Source organism: Pyrenophora tritici-repentis, chromosome 7 (genome assembly GCF_003171515.1).
Source record: "Pyrenophora tritici-repentis strain M4 chromosome 7, whole genome shotgun sequence".
In the NCBI taxonomy this organism is placed as follows: Eukaryota; Fungi; Ascomycota; class Dothideomycetes; order Pleosporales; family Pleosporaceae; genus Pyrenophora; species Pyrenophora tritici-repentis.
Window position 1 is genome coordinate 57616 of NC_089396.1, and position 13001 is coordinate 70616.

At 47.5% G+C, this 13001-nt stretch overlaps 5 protein-coding genes across 5 annotated transcripts; 4 read left to right on the forward strand and 1 right to left on the reverse strand.

Moving 5' to 3' along the window:
- Positions 1-2796: 2796 nt before the first annotated feature.
- Positions 2797-2985, forward strand: PtrM4_124140 (uncharacterized protein; the record flags this gene model as incomplete). The annotated part of the gene is made up of 1 exon (XM_066108634.1): positions 2797-2985. One exon carries the CDS (start codon positions 2797-2799, stop codon positions 2983-2985), a length of 189 nt encoding a protein of 62 aa, XP_065960626.1.
- Positions 2986-3227: 242 nt separating this feature from the next.
- On the reverse strand, positions 3228-5735 carry PtrM4_124150 (CDC6, Cdc6-related protein, AAA superfamily ATPase; the record flags this gene model as incomplete). The annotated part of the gene is made up of 1 exon (XM_001939556.2): positions 3228-5735. One exon carries the CDS (start codon positions 5733-5735, stop codon positions 3228-3230), a length of 2508 nt encoding a protein of 835 aa, XP_001939591.2.
- Positions 5736-6388: 653 nt separating this feature from the next.
- On the forward strand, positions 6389-8422 carry PtrM4_124160 (Trichoplein multi-domain protein; the record flags this gene model as incomplete). Its single annotated transcript, XM_066108635.1, has 1 exon — positions 6389-8422. One exon carries the CDS (start codon positions 6389-6391, stop codon positions 8420-8422), a length of 2034 nt encoding a protein of 677 aa, XP_065960627.1.
- Positions 8423-8775: 353 nt separating this feature from the next.
- PtrM4_124170 (uncharacterized protein) lies at positions 8776-9735 on the forward strand (the record flags this gene model as incomplete). Its single annotated transcript, XM_066108636.1, has 1 exon — positions 8776-9735. One exon carries the CDS (start codon positions 8776-8778, stop codon positions 9733-9735), a length of 960 nt encoding a protein of 319 aa, XP_065960628.1.
- A 466-nt stretch (positions 9736-10201) lies between these two features.
- PtrM4_124180 (uncharacterized protein) lies at positions 10202-12759 on the forward strand (the record flags this gene model as incomplete). Its single annotated transcript, XM_066108637.1, has 2 exons — positions 10202-10298; positions 10478-12759. 2 exons carry the CDS (start codon positions 10202-10204, stop codon positions 12757-12759), a joined length of 2379 nt encoding a protein of 792 aa, XP_065960629.1.
- Positions 12760-13001: the final 242 nt, after the last annotated feature.

Genomic DNA, 13001 nt, shown 5'->3' on the forward strand with positions numbered 1-13001 from the left:
TAATTCTTCAAGACTCACCGCTACAATTTCGAGTACTTATAGCCAGCCTGCGCTTACCTGATTATAATATGCCTGTGGACTGGAGACCAGATAAGCCTCTCCGAGATTTTATCAAAGAAAACAGCCATTCTCGCCAGACGGAGCGGCAGGAGAGGTATCAAGGCAGATTATTCAATGGCAAGAGTCATATCGGGGAACAGACGATCAGAAACAATCAGGGCGATATATACGAAATTGAGGGAAGCCTAGAAGTGCAAAGACTGCTATTCTTAAAACTAGCAGAGCTAGAAAATTGGATGATAGAAAAGGCTGAAAACAGGAGCACATCCTCTATCGAATGTCTTGAGAGCTTAAAGACGGACACAGTTCAAGCAATACAAAAGACTTGGAACTAAAGCAGCAAACCTACCGCTAAAAAACGATTGTTATATCCGTTGCTGTAATATAAGCAAAATTGTATCATAACTAAACTTTCTATGCACAAATCTAAATATCGAATGCTTTAATTTAGATCCTGTCATCTATGATCCTATCTCCTCTTCTTCTTTGCCCTTAGTTGGTCTCCATACGCGAGGCAGTAATCGGAGTAAGTTATATTTTGTAAAGGTTAAGATAGCTACTATTCAAGGAAGCAGAAGGTTAATCTTTTGCTCCGCAACATATTTTGTATATCTTTCTGTTCGTGTTCTGTGTGCTGTCGTGCTCGCCTCTTATAAGGTCGCAGGCAGGGTCTGTTTTCATGACGTATCTATGATACAGTTAAGGGAAGAGACGCTGTTTATCCTAGAGTAAGTAGCACCAGACTACCGCCGCATGGCACACATGATCTGCTTCTCCTAATAACCGCCACAGAAGAAGGCATGCACTAACGTCCATCCCTGTGTAGCGAGAAACCCGCTGTGCCGAGAACGACTAATAAGATCGCAAAGATCGCACAGGCGACCTACAACATGTCTTCTTTCACCGTCTCACAACTCTATTCTGGAGAATTCAATGCTATCATGAGATTGGTGTCCTATGTACATCGCCATGGGAATGGATTAAATTCGCGATTTAACTGATTTCTCGGCATGGCGGGTTTCTCGCTATACAGGGATCGACGTTACTGTAAGCATAACTACACTCAAACAGATTGTTTGCATAGATACAGCTCTAGCTCAATTTGGTGGACTGGCTCGGCACAGGTTCGAGTCTCTCATAATACCATAGAGGCGTCTAGAAGCCTCAGCAACACGAGTGAAATTTTGGCCTACGCCTCTAATAGACGTCAGCTGCATCCCGTTATATGACATGACATCTTACGATCTTTCTTCTGCCAAGACTTGAAGTCTGCGAATGATTTCTGCGTCTTCGGGGTGTTCTTCCATTATGCCGAGTGGAGGAGATGCCGCTAAGGTCCATACTGCCTTGGCCCTCGTCCAATCACTCGTGGTACGCTTCAAGGACAATTTTCCGTCAGTCGTTGTATCCGCTGCTGCAACCGGTTGGTTGAACTCGGTCCTGAAACTTGGGGGTATCGTAGAATCGCGCAAGTACACTATCCAATCGTCTGGCTTTCTGAGGGTAACTAACGTTCTTGCCACCCGCGGTTCTTGCTCTTTAGTAGTCATAGTTCCCTACTTAGCAGAATCTACTTGCTAATGTTGATCAACAACTTGTCGTGTCAGCTGTATATTGAGTAGATACAGTGATTAATTGGAGGCTTCCGAGCACATAACTGTAACGAAGTGAGGTGAAGAAAAGGATTGCGTTGAACTGGCGATCTGAGCTAGGCTGGGCTACATGTATATATGACCTTACTTGAGCTATCCCCAACTTGTACTAGAGTAGCTCCGGCTAAGGCCTTCGACTGTTACAACTCATTATGTGGCTCTTCCCTCCACTTTTCTCTGCAACCCGACAGGCCAGTGGCACAGACAACTGTACGCTTAATCGAAAAGGAATTTTAATCATTAATAAAGGGAGAAGATAGGTGACTGATTAAAGAGGACTAGTGAGATATACGTAGAGAGAATAATGACTGTTGCTTGCTACGCTAGTCCCAGTCCTTTACTAGCTGAATAGTAATAGAAACCATGTCTTGCTATGACCTAAAGATGCCCACTCAGAGTATCAGGGCCATAGAGAGTATAGAAACAGTCATCATGAACAGAACTTTGTACACTAGTGTCTCGTGGTTGTTATCTCTCAAACTCGACGTGGCGGAGAAAGGAACACTAGGCTCGGTAGGCGCGGAGAAAGGAACGCTAGGCTTGGTAGGCGCGGAGAAAGGAACGCTAGGTTCGGTAGGCGCGGAGAAATTTCGGGTTGAATTGGTTCCGTTATCCCATGAGGATAAAGGCAAACGGAGAGATGGGCTGGTGGGGAATAGATGGAATTGCGAACCTGTCGCATCCGTTGCAACCAGGACAATTGTAGAAGTCGTAGTGGTTGTTCCAACGCAGGCCTCGCTGGCAATGTTATTTGTAACATTACTCTCTCGCCGCTGGAACAACGCATCTGAAAATCCAACAAGCACTAAAAAGTACAAGGCTCTCATCGGGGAAGGTTTACTCTTCAACTGTGATACGAGGACTCGTCTTCTCATATGTGTTGGATAAGTGGACTAGTTAAGTGGATAGTTATCCCAATTTATGCAGGATGCTTTTGTTGAGGCCAGCAGAAAGGTGGTGGTCTCTAAATTCTCCACGCGTACTTACCGTACCTACAAATACGACTATATCCATGTATCACAGAAGGACCATTAGAACAGTAACCTTCTCATAGAGCACTAATTTGGAGTCAATCGTCTCCAAAATGCACGTCGAACTCGTCGACCTTGCAGCGACTTATGCAGACGCTAGGTATAAAAGTGTTACGCTTAGTCTAATTTCCGACTTCCAGCGTGCCATATTCACCGTACTCAATAAGAGTGTTCGTATTAAGGACTTTGAACAGTCTGAGGAGCTTAGGGACGAAATGGTCCAGCTGTTCGAGGATGAATAACCAACGAAACCTGCATGGCCATACCTAAACCAATTGGATAAGCAGGATAGGTGTTTTGCTAAGCTATGCTGTAGATTTAAGCATAGAGCAGCGCTCTACAAGTCTCCTTTATGCGAAGAACACTTCGTGTGCAAGAATCACCAGTGCATCATAGCATATAGTTAAGTCATCCTTATACTGTATAGTGTGGCATCTAAATGAACTTTACAATGTGCAGCTATCAGTCATACGATAAAGTTGTCTTACTTATTAATCTGCTTACACTCCGCTCGCCAGTTAGTCAGCGTGTTAAGAGACGACTGCGTATCAGGATGTTGCTCGCCAAGAACCTGCTCGCGTAGCTGACAGCATCTTTCCATTAATGCGAAAGCCTCCCTACTACGATTTTGTGAGTGCAGCGTGAAGGCAAGGTTGGCCATGCTGGACAGTGTGTCGGGATGGTCCGCTCCCAGCTTCGTCTTGCGAGTCTCCATCACTTGCATCTCTAGCTTCTCAGCATCGTCCCATCGGCCTTGGTTCCTGTATGTCGACGCTAGGTTGGCCATGCTAGTCAGCGTGTCGGGATGGTCCGCTCCTAGCCTCGTCTTGCTTGTCTCCATCACTTGCACCTCTAGCTTCTCAGCGTCGTTCCATCGGCCTTGGTTCCTGTATGTCGACGCTAGGTTGGCCATGCTAGTCAGCGTGTCGGGGTGGTCCGCTCCTAGCTTCGTTTTGCGAGTCTCCATCACTTGCACAAACAGCTCCTTAGCTTCCTCGTATCGTCCGTCACTATACAAAGTCGTTGCACATTTCCACGCAAGATCCAGTCTCTGTTCGTCGTCATCATCCGCTAGAACGTGCGACAGAGCATACTGGGCATGCGGAAGCAGTCGTCTCCACTTGCTTCTGTTACTGTGTTCGTTGTCAGGGAACACCCGGAGCAGCTGTGTGATAGTGTGTTGAGTCCACTGTCTAAGCTGTCCCCGAAGTTGTAGCCACTTGCGCAGGGCTTGGTGTACCAGTCGATGAAGATCGAGCGCAGACTCAGCCGGTCGCCTAGTGACGAGCGCATACTTGTCAAGTACTTTGATAGCATCTTCTCTTGCTTGCGGTGAGGCTGCTTCTAGAAGCTCGAGCGAAATATCTTTTCGATCTACGCATGCAGCGAGAAAAAGATAATCTGCAGCGAGTGCATTATCATGGCGGACGTGGCTCATGGAGAAGAAAAGTGTAGCAGCGGCGGGATCTGCCACGCCAGGGCCGCTTAGCATACCCTCAGACGAGTCACCGCTATACTCGAGAGCTAGTTCTTCGTGCTCGTCTAGTTGTGTTCGGTACTTCTGTACTGTCATGCCGCTAGTATTCATGCACGCTGCTGCTTGTGCGATGGCAAGAGGCAGATACAGCAACTTCCTTAGCAAGTACTTAGCTTCTTGCTGCTCAGTGTTCGCGAGTGGCCTTGCTAAGCGGGTTTGCAGCATTTTTAGCGCAGTGTCTGGTGTTAGCTCTTGCAGCGCTATGACGTTTTGTGAAGCAAGCGCTTGAGCTGTGTTACTGTTTGTTGTAGTAAAGATGACAGAACAAAGCTTAGACTGCGGCAGACAGTCAGCTAAATCTGTAGCTCCTGTTGTGAACGAACGACTAGATTGTAGAGTAGTGTCTTCAGTGTTGTCGAAGATGAGCAAGCAGTGTCGCGTACTAATCTCTACCACACAGCGTTCTATGATCTGCTTCATGTCCGCCAGGTCATCATCCGACCCTAGGATACTAAGCTTCTGCGCTACACTTGCATACGACTGGTAGAGACTGTCTTTGTCGCTTACGTCCATCCAAAAGACTGAACAGTTCTTGTTGTTATGCCTTGTTCTGTGTGCAGCCTCGAGCGCGAGCTGCGACTTGCCTGTTCCGCCAGGTCCAACGATCGCTATCGTGGTCGTGGTTTGTTCGTTGCTGAAGAGCTTCGCTTCTAGCTTGGCAAGCTGTGACTCTCGACCGACAAAGCGAGGGTTTTGTGAAAACGGGATAATCGATGGTGCGTCACCAGCTGCCTCTACTTCCGCCTGCAGTCTGCGTTGTGCACTCTCCTGTCCTTCGCCATACGCGGTGGGCATAGAGACACCAAGAATCCCAAGCAGGCAGTATACTATGTCTTCCTCTTCCGTTGTTCTCCGATTTTCGGCCCATCGCTTCCGTTCTGATGTAGGAAACCCGTTTAAAGGAGAGTTGCGTAGTGCTGCGAGCGGAATGCCGGTGATGTTGTGTATTAGCTGATCAAGCGATGCTCTGTCGCCTATGTGATGTCTTTCACACGAGAAGAAATCGACTAACACTGGCACAATTAGCTCTTGGAGCGTCCACCCCCGAGTGAACCAATCGCTCGCACGGAATGATGCCTCCCAGTCGCTCTGTTGGACCGGCTCTGTCTTAATCGACACTGATACGTCTGACAAGAAGACGTAGCATCGTATCGCATCCTTGTACCACTGGAACATCGAGTTAATCGCTTTCGAGCGCTCGCACAAATCCCATCTGTCGATGCAGCAAGTGTCGATCCAGAAGTACTGCAGCTCGTCCTGCGCTGCTTGATTAGCACAGAACTCGAGCTTACGATAGCCTTCTTCCTTCTCCTTGTAGGTTCCGTTCAATATGTCTTCGATAAGGATCTCGGAGTCGCTCCATCTGTGCGACAGAATAGCGTAGGGCGGGATTGTTTTGCCGCGGAAATCTGTCAAGACAGGCCTTCCCAGGGCGTTATAGTGGAGAAGCCGCATAACGTTTGTAGTTTTGGCTTAGCCTAGGAAAGGCGAGGCGCGAACAACTTTAGTGGTGTCGAGAGTAGAAAGGCATAGTCGCGACAGAGCGAAGCAGGCAGAAGAAGCTTACGCCAGGCTGCTGTGAAGGCTGCCTGTGGAGGCAGTGCATGCGACCAGGCTGAGCGGATGCTGGGCACATCGAGCATCCTGCGCCGCCCCGCATCACAACTTGCGCTGGCCAGCGTTCGCTATGCAAAATCGGGAATAAGAGCTGCCTAGGTCGGAGTACTTGAAACTGCAGTTCTTCGCCACAGCGCGCGGCGCAGATGTGTAGATATCTCAGCACGCAGCTGCAGGTTGCCGCGTGCCAAGGAGCTGCTAGTTGCGCACCGGCAGTCAGACATATTCTACGACCTTGCTGTTCGCGCGGAGGAACTGCTGGGGATCCTTACTCCTTACCCTAAATCGACCTTTCGAGGCTGTAGTCTTAATATTTACCATCGTGGCTTTCTTTGCAGCCCACCGAGCTCTACATAGATATGTCCTGTAGCGAACGAACAGGGGCGTGCTAACGTGTCTGTGCGCGTGATGCCCATAATCGCGTGCCGCACACCCCGCAACATCAACACCAATCCACCCTTACCACTTCAACCACCCATAACTCCACAACTATGAGTTGTATCAACGCTGCGATTGAAGCTATTGAATCGCGTGATCCCGGAGATAAATTTACATACTCTGAGGTTGCGCGCCGCTTTGGTGTTGATCGCTCTACGTTGTCGCGACGCCATCAACAGATCCGGGGCTCAAATGAAGCCAAATCACGTAATCAGCAACTCCTTCACCCACACCAGGAGCTACAGCTTCTAGAGCACATTGACGAGCTTACTGAGGCTGGCTTACCACCGACGAGGACTATGATCCAGAACTTTGCTAGTGCTATAGCCGGAAGGGCTGCCTCCCAAAGCTGGGTGACGCGCTTCTTTCACCGTCATCCCGACGCGATTATATCACGTTGGTCAACTGGTTTGGACCGCAATCGCCACCGGGCTGATTCTGTATACAAGTACGAGTCGTACTTTGATCTACTATCTACTAAAATGGCTCAGCACCATATTCGGGCGCAGGATGTATATAATATGGATGAGAAGGGATTCCTTATTGGAGTGACGGGGAGGAGTAAGAGAGTGTTTAGTAAGCAGAAATATGAGACTGGGGGCTTTAAGAAAGTGATACAGGACGGCAACAGAGATTGGATCACTGTTATCGCTGCTATATGTGCTGATGGGAGTACGTTACCGCCCGCGATTATATACGAAGCTACTTCGGGCAACATGTACGCCAGATGGGTTGATGATATCGCAATTGACGATCCAGTCTACGTTACCTCAAGTCCCTCAGGGTGGACCAATGATCAGGTAGGCCTGGCATGGCTCGAACAGGTGTTTGATCGCCATACGAAGGAGAAGGCCGGCAATCACACACGCTTACTCATCCTTGACGGCCATGGGAGTCACGTTACTATGGAGTTTATTGACTACGCGATCGCCCACAATATTATGTTACTCGTACTACCCCCCCATAGTACCCATACGCTGCAGCCACTCGATGTGGTAATGTTCAAACCTCTGGCAGCCGCGTACTCACTCAGCTTGCAGCACTACCTCCAGGCGAGCCACGGTCTCTTAGCTGTGAGGAAGGATGACTTCTACCGTCTTTTCAAGCCTGCCTGGGACTCCTCTTTCATTAAGAAGCACGCGTTGAAGGCATTTAAAGCCACTGGGATAGCTCCTATAGATCCCGAAGTAGTACTTAAAAAGTTCCGAAAGTCAACACTAACAGCACCGCCGCCACTAGTGAACGTGAGTAGAGCTACTATCACGAACCTCATTAATCAGGCCTACGATCCGAGCTCTATTGCGGCCAACAACCTCTCAGAAATACTCCTCCGCCTCCAGGCTGCCAAAGAGATCGCCGAGTACGAGAAGGACGCACTGCGCGCGGCGCTACACGTTCACCAGAAGCCCCGCAATCGGCACGAACCTCCCCTAGATCTACAGCAGCGAAAAGCGTTCCATTCAGGGGCAGTTTGGTGGTCGCCGTGCAAGCTTCGAGAGGCCCGCTTCAGGCAGCTAGTGAAGGAGAAGGAGAAGGAGAAAGAGCTACTTGATAAGATAGAGTTGAAAGAGGCAAAGGAGAACAACAGGATCTATCAACTTAAGATCAAAGAGGCAGCGCGGGCGGCGCGTGAGGAGGCAAAGAAGGTGCGGGATGAAGCCAAGGCTGTAAAGGCTGCCGAACTTGACGCCAAACGACGCGATCGCGACGCTGCAAAGGCTATACAACAACCCCAATCGGGCAAGCGTAAGGCTTCAAAGCCCGCTGCAAAGCAACAGCCAAAAAAACGACGCGTGGGTGGTGCTGGCGGTGGTACTCTGGCTGAGGTGGCTGCACCGGCTCCCCACCAACAACCACCCGACGCGGCCGGGCCGTCAATACTCCGGCAAAATATAGATAGACAAAGTTGTAGAGCTACGTCTATAGATCAATACACCGGAAAATCTCGCGATAATAGTTATTGTACGTGGCTGCGCAGCCTCAACTTTGCCGTCGTCGCGATATTGGTGGGGTGTGCGGCACGCGATTATGGGCATCACGCGCACAGACACGTTATCGATAAGATAACCAAAAACACCAACAATTGACTCTTTCGCTGTTTTCTAGTCTCCCAAATCTATTCCTATCCTAGAGATCTACTCGATAGATCAGTAAGATAGAGAAAAGAGAGTAAGAAGAGTAAAATAGCAAGGCTTTCACTACTTTCACACCGGTACGGCTAGAAGAACTAGGTATCCTTCTAGTGTAAAGTAGCAACAACAGAACAAAAATGCCGCCAGACAGCGACAATATCATAGTGCAGATCCCAGAGGCAAGCGGAAACAGCACTAATACCGCAATCTATCTTGAAAATGATATCCAAATGGGTATAGAAGAGGACCAGACACCAGCGACCCCAACCCAAACTCAACCTAACCCACCCGAACGACTAGTCCCAATCATGAACAAACGACCAGCCCTCTTCTCTCCTGTATACGACAGAACTGGAAGAAATCCATTCCAAAAGAATGACTCTGACAAACCAACCGCAAAAGATCCAGAACAGGCAATCCAATGGGCTAGAAACCTGATCCTCCAAGCCTCTATTATGACCAACTCATATGAAGAGCAAAACAAGCTACTCGAACTACTAGACGTATTTAGAGACTACACGGAAAAAGGGAGAGTTACAAACCAGATCTCGGACAAACTATCTGCCAAGCTCGCCTTCCACTCAGCTACTCTAGCAAACGCTTCAGAAAAAGCAGCAAAGACATTAAAGAAGGCAACAGCCACAGTAGCTGGTCAAAACAACCAAACAGTAGCAGTAGCAACAACGACAACAAACACAAATGCTCCCCAATCATACGCAACAATTGCAGCTCAACCATCAAAGAACGCCACTTGGACGACTGTAGCCCCAAAGAAAAAGCCAACGCCTAAGAAACTAATTACGCACTACCAAATAGTTGCAACACTAGAGGAAAACCAAACCATCAACCCGCTCCAAGCACGAAACAAAATCAACGAGGCATTCCAAAAAGCTGGCATTGCAGGACCTGTTATCCAACTAGCAGCTCTTAGTAAGAGAAACAATCTCATACTTACTACTACAAGCGGATACTCTGGAGAATTCCTTCTCCAGCAATCCAACATCTGGATGGATCTCTTTAACATCAAACACGCTCAACCACTAGAATCTTGGACAAAAGTCATAGTCCACAACGTCCCTACAGCCTTTGAAGGAGCAGACACGCTAGAAATCCTTCAAACTGAAATCCCTACATACAACAAAGGACTACAAATAGTTGGTAACTCCTACTGGCTTACAAAAGACTGGAAGAACAAGCAAAACAGCTCTATTGTTATTGCTTTTAAAACAGAAGCCACAGTCCGCAACAATCAATTAAGTGGGTCCTAGAAGGTTCAGATTGGATTGATTGATTACCGCTTTAAGCCTAGTAGTTACCTATAGGAGTTTAAGCCCTACCTAGATAGGTAAGTGGGTCTAGGAGAGTGACCGGATTGAATTGATTGTTGCGGAGTCTAACAGAAGCTGAAGCAAAGAAACTAGGAGCGAGGATCATCATCCTTGGAGAGAGCCTCCGTACTGAAAAGTATAGAAGTATTCCAGCTACTACCCAATGCGACAACTGCCAAGGCTTTGGCCATACAAAGCTTAAATGCCGGAACCAAACAGCATGCCAGCTATGTGCGGGGACCCACCCTACATCGCAGCATAAATGCTCCACCTGCACGACAAGTGGGAAGCCTTGTATCCATACACTCCCAAAGTGTTCAAACTGCAAAGAACCTCACTTTGCTAATAGCCGAGACTGTGAAGTTCTCGCAGCTATAACAAACAAGGAGAACCAATACACAACAGAATGTTAGACAACATTAAGATTCTCCAAGCGAATCTAAATAAGAGTATCCAGGCTACAGAGCACAGTCCGCAACAATCAATTAAGTGGGTCCTAGAAGGTTCAGATTGGATTGATTGATTACCGCTTTAAGCCTAGTAGTTACCTATAGGAGTTTAAGCCCTACCTAGATAGGTAAGTGGGTCTAGGAGAGTGACCGGATTGAATTGATTGTTGCGGAGTCTACTACAGAGTCTACTCTTCAACTAGCTGTCGAACTAAGGGTTGATATAATTGCAGTCCAAGAGCCTTGGCTCACACCAACAAGAAACAACGACTACGCTGATACTAGGTCCACTAGCCACGCAGCATACCTCCAAATTCTCCCACAATCCGAACCAAAACTCCGCCCTAGAGTGCTATTCTATATCTCTAGAACGCTATTAGCAGAAACCTACCTACTAGAAGGTTTCACGTCAGATCCAGACGCTATAGCACTAGTAGTACAGAAAGGAAACCATAAGCTTAATATCTTCAACCTATACAACGAGAGAGGTATAGGAGATATAAAGACTATCCCAAGAGTTCTTCTAAACACAAACACAAGACTACCAGAGTCATCTATTCTACTCCTAGACGCAAATGAGCACCCCCCGTGGTGGGACCCACTATGCACATCGACGAGCCCAGGAGCACCCCCATTTGTAGAATGGATAGAAAGCCAAAACCTTAGCCTTCTAAACACACCAGGAACGGGCACTTTCTTTAGGCCGCACCTATCAAGAGAATCAGTTTTAGACCTATCCCTAGTTACCCCAGACCTAGCTGACAAAGCTATTGACTGGCAAGTCACTACAGAGACTGGATCTGACCACTACGGCCTACTCTTCTCAATTCGATCAGACACCGACCAAGTAGACAATCCAATAAACCAACGCAAGTTTAACACAAAAAAGGCGGATTGGCCACTATTTCAAAAAACCCTAAACGAGGCTATTCAAAACAACATCACGCTACAGCACATAAGCGAGATAAACGACCCTAGGAAACAAGATTGCAAGAATCTAATTCTAGAAGAGGACCAGGAGCTTCAAAGCAAACTAGAGGAGATAGGGGAAGCAATTACGCAAGTCATCCAACTAGCAGCTGACAAAGCAATCCCAAAAGTTAAACTAGGTCCTAAACCAAAACCCTGGTGGAACCAGGAGCTTACTAAGCTAAGAAGAGAGCTTACTCACTGCCAAAGAGTCTACACACAACAATTGCAACAGTTGTCCATCCAAGAGGCATATCTATTCAAGAAAGACTTCTTAATAGCGCGGAACACCTACGCAAGAGCAATCAAGGATGCCAAGAAGAGACATTGGAATAGCTTTCTAGAACAAGAAACCCCACAGTCTATCTACAAAGCTATGGCATACACAAAGGATCAAAAGGTCGAAAAGATTCCACCTATCTATGGAGAGATACTAGAGAAAACATTCAAAGGAAAGTGCAAGGCCTTTAGAAAAGCACTTTTCCCTCCTCCTCCAACAGCAGAACTACCAAGCTTTCTAAACTATCAAGAGAGCATTTGGGACTGGCCGCAACTATCAATTTCTGAACTAGAACAAGCCTGTTCTAGTAAAGTTAAAAGTAGTACACCAGGGCCTGACGCCATTACTCAAGATATTATAACCGCTACGTTTAAGTTCAACCCAGAGATCCTCTTCATCGCCTACTCAATCTTGTTCAATTACGGATACCACCCTCGGTGCTGGAAAGCAGCTACAGGAGCAATTCTCAAAAAACCATCCAAACTAGACTACTCTCTCCCGAAAGCTTATAGAGTAATTACTCTCTTAAACAGCCTAGGGAAGGTACTAGAGAGAATTATCGCCAAAAGACTAGCTAGTCTAGCAGAAACCACAAACCTCCTACACTCCTCACAAATTGGAGGTAGAAACAAGAAATCTGCAATAGACGCCGCTCTCCTCCTAGTAGACCAGATTCAACACAAAAAACAGCAAGGCCAAATTACTTCCACAGTGTTCGTGGACGTCAAAGGAGCTTTTGACCACGTCATACACAACCGATTTCTAGACCGACTTAAGAAACTTGGACTCCCAATTAGCTTAATTTGCTGGGCGAAATCCTTTCTCTCCAACAGGACCCTAAGACTGGCATTCGATAATAAGATTGAAGAATTTAGCAAGATTATAGCAGGCATTCCACAGGGCAGCCCAGTATCACCAATCTTCTTTCTTATCTATATCCGAGACCTATTCCCAGCCTTACAAAGCTTTCAACTATCGTATATCGACGACCTATCTCTTACTACCTCATCAACCTCTCTAAAGAAAAACATAAGAGCACTGCAAAAAGAGATAGCTACACTCTTTGCCAAGGGAGAGCAGCTAGACATTATCTTCGACACATCCAAAACAGAGCTAATCCACTTCACCGCTAAGAAGGAGAGGATAGAAAGAGCCCTCATACTCCCCACAGATGTCAATGAGCAAGCTGAGCGAGCTCAGCCAATTGGCTTGCTCAGCCAATTGAGCGGAGGCCAGCAGCTCGCTCGGCTCGCTCGGATTGGCTGAAACAGGGCTGTCAGCTCGCTCGGCTTGATGGGCTCAGTCCCGATTAGGAAAGTTATATAGAAACCTTGGTGTTGAGTTTCTCAGCTAATATCCCACTTATGTACACCGTATTTCGCGTCCATCTCCTCATCGCTGATAGCCTCCTTTACAGGCACCTCACCACTGCCAAATCTAGCTCTTATCCATCGTCGATCGCACTGTATTGCTGCTAGAAGTTGCGGAGAAATGCTGCGCCGACGGGG